The 13,209-nt window shown below is 39.5% G+C and overlaps 1 protein-coding gene across 10 annotated transcripts in view; it reads left to right on the forward strand.

Moving 5' to 3' along the window:
- The window catches only part of LOC115209683 (protein scribble homolog), a 458,170-nt gene that overhangs the window by 426,715 nt on the left and 18,246 nt on the right, over positions 1–13,209 (forward strand). For 9 of the 10 annotated variants that reach the window (XM_036501621.1, XM_036501616.1, XM_036501617.1 and 6 more), the window contains 3 exons: positions 6,698–6,862; positions 7,584–7,720; positions 12,642–12,697. In XM_036501621.1, the coding sequence (XP_036357514.1) occupies positions 6,698–6,862; positions 7,584–7,720; positions 12,642–12,697 (358 nt within the window). The remainder of the gene's footprint in view (positions 1–6,697; positions 6,863–7,583; positions 7,721–12,641; positions 12,698–13,209) is intronic. The other variant, XM_036501623.1, reaches the window with a different exon arrangement.

Genomic DNA, 13,209 nt, shown 5'->3' on the forward strand with positions numbered 1-13,209 from the left:
TTGCAGCCAACGGAAGTCAATCTCAGGGAAATTGAAGTTCTCTGCAATATAAGCATAAGTGGCTGTTTTCATGGATATCAAAAAGTTGTGTGTCTTGATGATAATTTGGGGGAAGGGGGGGGGGGCAAACAACTCCAAGTAGAAGTGTTGACATGGTCATGTGTATATTGCAGAAAAATACTTCCTGTTGAGATTGGTTCAAATCATCACGAGGAATTGCCGATAGATTTGAATGAACGTAGACCATTACACCCCCACCACAACAATTAATGCAGTCTTTACGGAAGAATTTATAGCCGGCTATGCTGAAAACCCCATCACAGAGTGCAGAATGTGCCCATGTTTCTGTGAATGTGATGAAATCTGGGTTGATACTTTTGACATAAGAGTCAAAAAGATGTACCTTGTTGCATAAACTACGGGCATTTAAGGACAACAGTTTGTATCTGGATTTCAGATGACGATGATATACAGGGGATGGCTGATTGTTCTTGTTTAGTTTCCCATGATTTTTGTATTGCCAGTTATTGTGGGTGTAGTATGCTCAGTCCAACTGATATCCCTTATCCACGACTCACCAGACTTGACGAATTTCCATATTTGCCCATTGTCACGTAGGTTAAAGCTTTCCTGTGGCACAGAGTTGCGATTTAGGGAAGCTACAGATCTTAGCTTTGGGCATACATCAGGTGGTAGAGCAGGACATGTCCGAAAGGTAATTCTGTTTTTGCACCACAACCATACTGGAGCACCACTTTTAGTTGAACAAATTGTACCTAAGCCTTATTCTTTCTAACCCTAGTACTTATTTTATCGGTCTCTTTTGCCGAACTACTAAGTTACGTGGATGTAGACACACCACTGTCGGTTGCCAAGTGATAGTGGGGGAACAAACACATACATATATATACATATATATATATATATATATATATATATATACGACGAGCTTCTTTCAGTTTCCGTCTACCAAATCCACTCACAAGGCTTTGGTCGGCCCGAGGCTATAGTAGAAGACACTTGCCCAAGATGCCATGCAGTGGGACTGAACCCGGAACCATGTAATTGGTAAGCAAGCTACTTTATTTCATCAAATTTGCCAGAGGGGAAGAACAAAGACAAACAAACATAAAAAGGTGAAGTAGCTGCTAATCGATTAAAAAATAGTCTCGGATGATAGGTGAATCATAAAAAAATATATATAGTTTTAAAATAAAAAAAAATTTTATGTTCATTGTGATTTGCAATGTATTTCCTAAAGGCTTCCGGCCACCTAGGTAGAACCTTTAGTTTTCATCTTGAATGCACTTACTTGGTGCCAATCACACCTAACTTACTTTCCATAGGTTTCCATCATTTAACAAACATATCCCATGTCAGACACCTCTTCTCCAGCCTGATCTTACTATTGAGGTGATAACCAAAGAAGTTGACCGACCCCTGACCAGTGACAAAGGTACCTGTCATTATACCTTTCACACGCGTCTTCCATACTGTTTTTTTCAGTATGGCTACTACGCAGAAAAAACAGGCCTTCCTTTACCTGCTAAGGGAAGGGGGTGGCACAATCTTGATGATAGACTCAGCTGGTAGCTGTCCTCTTCCCATCACTGACATCAGTTGTTTGACGAAAGCTATCGGTCCTTATAATTCCGGACACTCCCTATCCTGCCCACATCTCAGGCATGTCGACAAGACGGCACTTCCGTGCCTTGAAAGCTTGTCATGAACCGGTGACGCTGTACGGAAGCACTGCCAAGCCAGGGATTTCTGGTAATTATCCAGTTACACCGGCTCATATGATCTCCTGAACAGGTTGATTAACTGATTTTCATCGTAGCCCAGGGTCTCCCCCAAGGCGTCTTTGGACTTGGTCTCTACTAACCCGCTATAAAAATCCATGGTGGAACTCCTGCTGCCGGCATTACCCATCCGAGAGAGTAGCTGAAGTGCCTGACAGCACTCCAATTGCCAGTCCCCCAGCCTAGGTCTCTTCTTGATCCACGCACCAACGTCTGTTAAAGACATTAACTGTGGGAGATAGAACCGGAAGTGCAGTGACCACACCTGCTCTCCATCCAGGTAAAGCCAGAGGTGCCTCAACCTTAACACGAATTTTCGCATCTTCAGCCAAGGCATCCCTAACCCACCATTTAGCGGTTTCTGGCAGCAGACAGAGCGCTTCACGAGTGGCTTTCCTCCCTTCCACTAAAAGCAGAAAAGGATTCTCTCCAACTTGTTCAGCCACAAATCAGAGCAAGGTACTACAGTCAGACGGTAGGTGATAACCAATGCTATAAACGTCTGCACCACCTCCGCCCTCCCTAGCAAGGATAACGCCCGCCCACACCAAGTCTGGGTTAGAGCAGTCACCTTGCTGGTCACCTCACTCCAATTTTTCTCTATCTGGAGGTCTGGACCAATCCAAACTCCGAGCAGCTTAACAGGACCTTCTGTCCAATGCCCCACTACGTTATTGGACAGTACTGCCACCGCCTTGTAACTTTTAATGGCCTTTTCCACCACTGGAAGCTGGCCTTCATCTGCCATGATGATGGAGATGTCATTCGCGTATGCTGTAGCTCCTCTTCCACACCATAGATCATGTGGCGTGCCCCCTAGTGCCTCCAACTTCCGCAGCAATGGCTCAAGAGCCAGTACATACAAAAGCAGAGACAGAGAACACCCCTCACGCACTGATTGTTCGGTCTTGAATGGCTTTGAAAAGAAACCATTCACTTTCACAACAGACTTAATATCGCTGTACAGCACAGAAATCCAACCACGGGGGGTCGGGCTTAAGCCAGCTTTCTCGAGGACCGCCGCCATGTACCGATGGTCAACCCTATCAAATGCTTTAGACTGATCTAAATGTACCAGTGCCCTCCCTGCACCACAAAGTTTCCTCACCCTCTCTAAGGAGTAGTGTATAAGATGGAGATTGTCATGGATCGACCTGCTTGGGATGGCACACGTTTACGCTTACTCTAGCAGTCCACCTATGACCCACGCCAGTATTCTCACTAGCACCTTGGCCAAAATCTTTAACTCTGGGTTCAACAGAGTTATGGGCCTGAAGTTCCCCATCTCGCCCCCCTTGCTCATGTCCTTCCTGATCAATGTCACCACCCCTCGGCTCGCAGACTTGGGAATTCTCCTGTTCTGCTGCCAATTGGCACAGACGCTGGCCAGCAGGTGCCCAATCAAGTCTGGCATACTTTTATAAAATTCATAGGGTAGACCATCGAGACCCGGCGACTTCTCCCCGGGGCATTTGCCCAGCACCTTGATCACCTTGGCTGTGATTGGCCCTTCACAGCACTCAGCCTCTCGTGCTGACAGACATGGGCTGCCAGACAGGAAGTCCCTGAAGGCCTCACCATGATCCAGCACCCCACCCATCCTGAACAACACAGCGAAGTGCTTGTAAAGTGCCTCACACATCTCATCCTGTCCCTCGACTGAACTCCACTGTCATCAACAAGAGACCATATTGTGGCATCGTTGCCACGCTGGGTCTCTACCATATGGGCCCATCCGGCAACATTAATTCCTTCGTGGCTCAATGCACGCACTTTAGCCTGAAATCTTCACTCCTCATGCTTGGCTTTGAGGTGACGGTCCAGGGCCATTCTCACTGCTAGAATGTAGGATGCAGAGCCCAACCTCAATGCCTCCTCTAAGTCCTTAACTAGCTGCCCTTCTATTCTAGCCTTTACTAGTCCTAGCTAGTGGCTAAACCTAATAGACTCGAAACGAATGGCTCTCTTGAGGGCGAACCACCACCACGCCAGTCAACGCCCTCTGTAGTAGCTCTTTAATCCGGCTACGGTATGGCTCGCAAGTCAAAATAGACTTGTTCAGCTTCCAGTAGCCGGATCCTCTCTTAACTGTCCTATCTGTATTCAGCCTACACTTAACCATTTTATGGTCAATGTAGGACACCTGAACAAGCTGTGGACAACTAAAGCTATCCTTATCTGTGGCTCTTCTGACTATCCTGTCTAAGTAAGACTTGAGCCTTCCATCGCCATTAAACCAGGTCCACTCTGGGACATTCGGATGGTGAAACCTGTACCGATCTGCTAGCTGAAAGCGCTTAAGCAGATCCATGAGGCATGAGTTCTCTTTCCTACCGGTCAAGCCAACGCTATCAATGCGCGCATCAACAATAGTGTTAAAGTCTCCTAACACCACGAATGTTTTCGACATTGCGAGAAAGTTCTCCAGGTGCCGATAAAAATCAGTTAGAAATCCTCTAGCACAAGGTGCATGGAGTCCAATCAACCTGAAGACCTTACTGTTGTATGTCACATCAAGGATGACCAACCCACCTTCAGGGTTTACATCTACTTACCACACAGCCACCTCCATATATATATACATATAGATCTATATATATACATATATATGCATATAAATCTATATATATACATATACATCTACACATATATATATGTACACACACATATATATATATTTATACACACATATATACATGCATACATATATACATACATATATATATATATATATATATACATACACACACATATATGTATATATATAAATATATGTATATATACATAAATATATATATATATATGTATCTTTCTCTTTCTCTTTTACTTGTTTCAGTCATTTGACTGTGGCCATGCTGGAGTACCGCCTTTAGTCAAGGAAATCAACCCCATGACTTATTCTTTGTAAGCCTTATTCTATCGGTCTCTTTTTGCCGAACCGCTACATTACAGGGACATAAACACACCAGCATCGGTTGTCAAGTAATATTTGTGGGGACAAACACAGACACACAAACTTATACACACACACACACACACACATATATATATATATATATATATGACAGGCTTCTTTCAGTTTCTACCAAATCCACTCACAAGGCTCTGGTTGGCCCAAGGCTATAGTAGAAGATACTTGCCCAAGGTGCCATGTAGTGGGACTGAACCCGGAACCATGTGGTTGGTAAGCAAGCTACTTACCACACAGTCGCTCCTTCACCTATATACATAAATATATACATATATATATACATACATATAAATCTGTATATATACATATACATCTATACATATGCATGTAAACATATACATCTATACATATACATGTATATATATGCATATATATACATACATATATATGTGCAGATATATATATATACACATGTATACATGCATGTGTGTGTGTGTGCATGTATATATGTGAGATATTAAACTGAAAGTATTGTCTCACATTCCAATAGATGTTATTGTTTCACTTTTGACACATAATACTGAAATAGTGTATGAGATAAGAGATTGCTTCAGGCTCGCATGAGGCAAGGTGAAACTTTTTGGCCCATTACACTGCATGGACCCTAAGTAAGGCATGTGTAAAATTTGAATGAAATCAGTTGGGTAGTTCTTGAGTTTTGGTGATGCACACATACAGATAGACACACATTCTCAGTGTTATGTTTATAGATAAGGCCTAGAGCTCCTACTTTTGTCTTCCCTGATTCTTTAGACAACAAATGATGGCAGATTTACTGCTGTTGGTTTGGCTGCTGTTGCTGTGGCATTAAATATAAGAGTGTGGTTGTTGTGTCTACTAATACAGGTTGTGTGATTGGATTATTATTATTATTATTATTATTATTATTATTATTATTATTATTATTGAGTGAGAGAGCAGTTCATGCCATCAAAGTGACACTGGGGTAAAATATACGAAGCCCAGTATACCCATCATGACTACCCGTCTGATAAGGGTACACCAGGCACATGCATCACAACCATATGTGCGCAACATGGTGATCTCATATCAAGATAAACAGCACATGACCTTGCAGGTGGGGCCCAGTTAGAATTTTCTTCAGGTTGAGTAGCCCATCCCGCTCAAAAGGTCCCTGAATAAGGGTCGTTTAAGGATATTATTATCATTTGGCAATTTCATTTTCATTACACTCCCAAGTCTAGGTCTGTTTGTGTGCATTTGCTTCTTTGTTTGTTTTTTGTGTGTGTTTTGGTTTTGTGCTTTGTATTCTATGTAACATTTGTACAGTGCCAAAGTAGTGCCATTGTTTGTATCTTGTGCATATTTGTAAGCTCTTAGCTTTGGTCATGTATTTGTCTGCATGTTTTTTGACCGTTCCCAAGATACTTAAATTATTTCTGTTTCCAGTCCTCACTTTCAGGTTATCTCTGTTTATAAATCTTTATATTTGGATAATTTTTCCATTCCTTTAAGAATCTGTTGAAAATGAAACTTTGACTATGAGGCACTTTTTACTTACTAATCCTCAACAACATTTCTTTGATTAGCCATCGCTAACGACACAATGAAATGTCTACAGCAGAGATGCTGAAGACGTTTCACTGTGTCTTTTGGTGAAATCCATAACTCTTGCTTACAACCATCATCTTTAGGACTAGTCTCAGAACTGAAACATATCAAACATTTCCAACACCCAGAAACCACCCTGATTGTGTAGATTTGCTGCTGTTGTCAATGTCCCACACCAATGTTGTAGTTGTAAATAAAGAACTGCAAAATTTAGGTCTGTGTTTATTCAAAAGAAACCCTTATCATCTCTGTAAATTGTTTGTAGGTGATGTGAAATAGCAAGTTTAATTTTACAGTAGTTGTTATTGTTCTTTTATATTTAACTTTGCTCATGTGTTATTCCTGTAAATAGTAAAACCACTCCACCAGCTGGCAGTGTTCGGACACTGAAAGCTGAAAAACGGCTGGTGCCACAGAAAATGTCTGATTCCAACAATGTTGACACTTCTGGAGACAATTTAACTACAGATGAAAGAGCTCGTGAGGCAGAGAAACGAGCTGCATGGCGGAAAGCCAGGTACAATATAACGGCAGATTTTATCTGCTGTCAACTTTCTTTTGTCCACTGATTTTTTTTTTTTTTTTTTTTTTGCTTTATCATTCTTTTAATTTAGTCTTTGTGACTGCTCCTTTTTTGATCTGCTTTTCTCTCACAATTGCTCCCTTACTGACATACGTGACTCAAGCGACTCTTCTTTTACTAATCCTTCTTATTCACTGAACAAACCCTTTACTGACATGTCTAGTTCACAGGACTGATCACTTGCTCACCTTTCTGATTTTGTGTGTATGAGTGTTTAACCCTTTAGCATTTAAACCGGCCGTATCCGGCCAAAAGTATTCTGCCTGTTTTATGTTCAAACTGGCCAGATCTGGTCTCTCACACCAACCCTACAATATCATTTTAAAAATTAACAGCTACCTCATCAAAATCTCATAGCTACAAGATAATGCCTGATTAGTTCGAGGTAATGTGGATAAAAAAGGATTAATTTTGGCAGAATAATGCGAACACTAAAGGGTTAAACTGGCCATAATTATCTTATGTATGCACCTTCACACATAAATTTTCTCATACACACATGCTATTGGCTCTTTAGAAATATATTACCATATTTCATCTGCATAACCAATTCTAACCATGCATTAATCCAACCCTGCTTTATTACAGCTTGTAAATCTATCTGCTCTCTGTTTTGACCTTATTATAATACCCACCATATTAACACCCCTTGCAGAATGAAATCATTAGAAGCTGACACCCTGAAGGCAAAGGCTGTGATTGAGAGAGCTAATGAATTATCTCAAAATATTTTGAGTCAAGACCCAAAATACAAAGTCAATCCACTTTCCACCATAGATATTGCATATGCTGGTATGTAATTGCCTTCATATTAACTGGCATTTTCATTTCTTTGGCTTTTTAAAAAATTGTTTATATTTTAACTTTATCTGCATGTAAATAATGTTATACTAGACCAGTGAGTCTCAGACTTTTTTTTTTTTTTGCCAGTGGTACTCTAAAATGTAGATAAAAATGTTATAGCATATTTGATGCCAAAATTAAAAATTACCTTTAAAATGTCATCTTAAAATTGTGGCATAAAATTCAGCATCATCATTGTTTAACGTCCGTTTTCCGCGCTAGCACGGGTTGGACGGTTCGACTGGGGTCTGGGAAGCCAGGGGCTGCACCAGGCTCCAGTCTGATCTGGCAGAGTTTCTACAGCTGGATGCCCTTCCTAACGCCAACCACTCCGCGAGTGTAGTGGGTGCTTTTTACGTGCCACCTGCACAGGTGCCAGGGGGTTCCGGCATCGGCCACGATCGGTTGGAGCTTTTAACGTGCCACCGGCACGAAAGCCAGCCAAGACGGCGCTGGCAACGGCCACGTTCAGATGGTGCTTTTTATGTGCCACCGGCACAGAAGTCAGTCGGGGCGGCGCTGGCATCGGCCACGTTCGGATGGTGCTTTTTATGTGCTACCGGCACAGAAGTCAGTCGGGGCGGCGCTGGCATCGGCCACGTTCGGATGGTGCTTTTTATGTGCTACCGGCACAGAAGCCAGTCGAGGCGGCGCTGGCAATTATAGTGTTAAAAGAAACAGTTATGAATGTACTCTATTGTAGTATCTACAGATGTAGGTTGATTAATAGGAAACCTTTTCCTGATGTTTTTGTGCTATTGCTTCAACGTTTGGACATACGTGTGATAAGCATCCCCTTATTTCTTCATCAATGCAGTGGAGCCTCTCTCCCTTCTCATTCTTGGTGTTATTTAGTGTTGAAAATCCTAATTCACACAAATAAGAAGTTGGAAATTGTAAGCAAAACTAATAAGGCTTTGTCAGCTACTGTGAGGTATTCCTTTTGAATTCAAATCCAAAATGTATTAATAAGTATCTCCAAGTGCTTTATTTTAAACTTGCAAAATGGTTTCCAGTTCCTCTTTTCAGTACTTAGTCAGCCTTTATCAAGGGCTGGTACGCAGTCTCATTCCTAATTGAAGTTAGCTGCTTCGGCTTTCCAACTAGATCTATGCACTATTTCCTGCAGAAGTTGTCTTGAACCATGACAACTGAAGAATGTCATCAAGGAAATGGGCATGGCAGCTGAAACTAGCTCTCAAGATGGCTATGGTTGATAAGTGACTGCAGATGGAACCCTTCAGTAAATGAAGACTAGCTCAGCCCTCGCTACCCCACTCAGGCAAAGCTGACAAGCTAAGGGGCAAAACACTTGTAACCCTGAAATACTTGCTGACAATACAGAAGCTTTCATCATTGCAATCAATTTAGAAGAGCTTGCAAAACCTCTGAATATCTCCTGCAGTTTCTGCATGGGGCAAAGCATGTTTATTTCACCTATGTAGAGATTTCAAATATTGTATTTTACTGTGTTCGATGAGGGAAACTTTTTTTTTTCCTTTCAGCATTGTCAGCTGATTAACTACAATAGGGGTCATTTCTTTAATGCCGTTTATATGCATTAAAGGAAACACTAAACTTACCCAATTTTGCTCTGTTTTCCTAAATTAAAATTTTCTTTTTGAAAGCAACCAGAATTGTTTCATTTTTACCTTGCATATTGCTGTTTACAACATTAAGCTGAGTAAATATATAACAAACATTGAAGATGTTTACAGCCTTTCATGTTTCTCTATCAAAAAATGCTATTAATTCTTTTTGTAGTTCATGAATGAAAGTGAGCATTTTGCCTTTAGAAAGCTAAGTGACTTCTTTCTGGATGCAGAAGTAATCAAAAAGTGCTGAGAGTCCATTTCTTTGAATAGCTGTTCTTCACTTTAACAGTCTACTTTTAATATAACTAATGATTCCAACTATGATTTAACACTAACTTGAACTCTTCTTGAAATATTTTTGAAGCTAGAAACTCTGTATGTAAAAAAAACAATGAGTACAAAGAAGAATTGGATTTTTTTTTCTATGAGTGATACAAAAACTTTCAACAGAGCCTGTTCTATATAATGCACCATCAGTACCAGTACCAATATATGATTTCTAAGTTAAATTCATTTATTTCAAGATAACCAATTAAAATATCCCAAATAGCTTGACCTCATGTAGTTATTGGCATTTCTTTACTACATAAATACTGATTGATTATCTCATCACCATTAATAAAGCACTATTACCTGTGGATTCATCAGGTATTAATGCAAATTTAACTTCCTGAAATTTTTCTGGATATTTTTATCTTCAGATAAATCTAAAATTCTCATATGTATCATATCATCTGAAAGTGGAATATTGTTAATATCTTCATCTTTTTCTTCCAACATGGTTTTAACAATCTGTTTACAAACTAGCGGTTGAAGTTATTTGACCCTTTTCCGGCAGTTATTTTCTCAAATATTTTATATCGCTTTGAGTCTTTGAAAGAATTAAGATCTCTATCCTGTAGATGCAAATGCTTAGTAGTAAAATTTCTTTTTAATTTACTTGATACTATTGGTTCATTGTACATTTTTTCACCTCAAACTATACATAATGGGCTTGGTTGATCAATTGTTAAAATTTACAGAAAAACAAAAGATGAAGACAGGTGTATAAACAACAAGCAGATGTATTAGTTTGACACTCAGTAAAGTGAGAAAGTCTTCTACATTTCAAGCCTTCACTCTTCAGCAGAAAGGGACACGATGAAATAAACAGAGAGAGAGAGAGAATAAAAAAAACTTGTGGATTTAGCGATCAATCAAGATGACTGGTTGGGAAAAGGTAGTTAGACAGGAGAGCTAGGAAGAAGGGGAGATAATAAAGTACTGGTGATCCCAAAACAAAGGTGTATGTGTATGTGAGAGTGTGTGCATGTGGATAGGGGCTAGTGACTTTGACGTGTGGATGTATGGGTGTGCGGATGATGGCATGTGGGTGTGCAGATGATGGTGTGGGGTGTGGGTGCTGGGAAGTGGCCAGTGCTAGTGTGTGTAGAGTAATGTGGAGTGTTGGGATTTGATGTGTGGTGTGGTGTGTCTGTGGGGATGTCAGTGTGGGATGTGGGTTTGAGGTGAGTATGTGGGTGTGGATGGAGGGGGTATGAATGAAGGGAGAAGGTGAGTAAGTGGGAAGAGAGGAAGTAGGTTTCAGAGTAAAAGAGGAGAGGAGAGGTGGGTAGGAGTGAAGAAAGGAGGTAGGTGTCAGATGAAGAGAGGAGAGGAAAGTTGAGCTCGTGTGGTGCAAAAGAGCAAAAAGAGAAGATTAATTCCTGTTCAAGGCAATGGTGAACTTTTGCCCTTTTGTAGTATTTTTTGACAAGTGTTTACCTCTAGACTGTCATCTGTCATTTCTTCCCTTAATAAATGTTTGGCACTGGATAAACGATTTTCACTTCACCTCACCCGAAAAGAATTCTGGTGTGAAACTGATCCAAAAGATAAAAAGCGCATTGTTTTAACTAATTTTTTATGGGAACAAACTGAATGTCATGATTAGCTGCAGTAATTATTCACTTGTTTCATTCATTGCCATATATGAAATATAACTTAGCTCAAACTTCTGTTTTTAAAGAGTTGTTTGTAAGTATATGGATTACATTTGTTCTGAACAAAACAAAATGAAAAATAGGCATGCACCAATGATATTCCTCAGATCTTATAACAAAGTGAAAGTGGATGTAGTTCTTGTTTTCTTATGTAATATAGAAGTCAAAATTCAGCAGAAATTGTGCAGCCTTGTGGCCCCTTATTTTAAACTTATGTCTGCTACATTATCATTTGTATGTAGCCTAAATTGAGATTTTAGACCCTGTTTTCTTTATTTCCATAATTTTTTAGCTGTACAATGAAATTGTTTTGTGATTATACTATATTTCTAGTTGAAAGCCACTGTATTTGGTTTGTCTCTTACTACTGAATTGAGTTAGGTTTTTGGAATTATCTTGAAAGTGACCCAATCTGTTTTCTATTGATTTTAGTTTCTTTTACACAAATACTCTAGATTTGTTGCCACTATATGTAGTGCAACTTAGTTTCGTTGTCTATAATAACTCTAACAATTACAAAACTAGATTAGAACTCTTCCAAACTAAAAAGTAAAACTTATAGTCAAAAATCAAATAATTGTTGTTATGTGTAGTTTGGGTTCTAATGGGAAAGACAACCAAATGAAAGCCATTGTTATTGTTACGTGTTTATTGACTGCTCATGTTACACGGACTCGACATTCAGCGTAGTGATACATAATATACTTTACACACAGTTTGTACTATTCACTAACAAAATAGTGCCGAGAGTGGAGATGTAGTTTGGCATACGTAAACACATAGATATGAATGTGTAACAGTTGTGTAAAGCAAAATTTTAGTAAAAGGAGACATGGCTGATCAAAGGAAATATGGTGGAGAACAATAACAAAAGATCTTAAAAGTAGAGGGTTAACAATGGAACAAGCTGTCAAGGACACTTTCAGTGGAATGATCTTACTATCACCTGAAGTGTCATGAGGCACAATGAGATCTGAATGAATGGATAGCAAATATGACAACTTTTCTACAGAAAGAAATTTGGGGCTGAGTATTATGGCTCGGCAAAGTCACTTGAAATCTTGTTAACGAGAATGCATGACTGCAATTTGAGGTAAGTGATAGATTGTAAGTTCTGCATTGGATGAAGAATGGTTATTTTGCATGATTCAACTAAAACATCATAGTTCTTGCACATAACTTATAAATTACTCATTATCATCACCATCACAATTGTCACCAAAAATCTTTTATGCTTTATTGCTCTAAAACATTTAGTAGCCACTGAGATGTATTTGTGTGTTTCTATTATAGATGCTGATTCTTCAGAAGAGTCTAGCAGTACTCAGAATGGTGATGGTAAACACATGGTGAGCCAAAATTTATTTTTCATCTTCCTGCTGAGTGTGATGACATTGAGAAGTTCATCATATCTACTTTGTTCATAAACATGATTAACAAATTAAGATTAATAAATTAACCACCACTTCCAGCTACTGTTGTATGTTTTCACACACTTCTAACTAAGTGCTTCTTAGTCAAAATTTTTAACAAACTACATCTCTTAACTTTTGTGGATTTCTAATTTTAGATCCTCTTCTAACTAATGCCACTATGTACTACACCTGCTTCAAATATTCTACATCACTAATAATTCAAAGAACTTGTGTTCAGAAACAAGCAGGGATAGGCTTTTCATTCCTCAGCAGCACTACTGAAAGAAGAGATAGTTGGTATTACTAATATCTGACAAGCTTCCCATCCAACTAGAATTACTCTCCCTCAAAAGGATGAAGGTTTAAGCGAACTTTAAGTCTCTGCAGAAAGACTTAGAATTGAAAAAGACCTGCTTGTCACTTCATATCATTTAGAGGAAATTTTG

Source organism: Octopus sinensis, linkage group LG3 (genome assembly GCF_006345805.1).
Source record: "Octopus sinensis linkage group LG3, ASM634580v1, whole genome shotgun sequence".
NCBI lineage: Eukaryota > Metazoa > Mollusca > Cephalopoda > Octopoda > Octopodidae > Octopus > Octopus sinensis.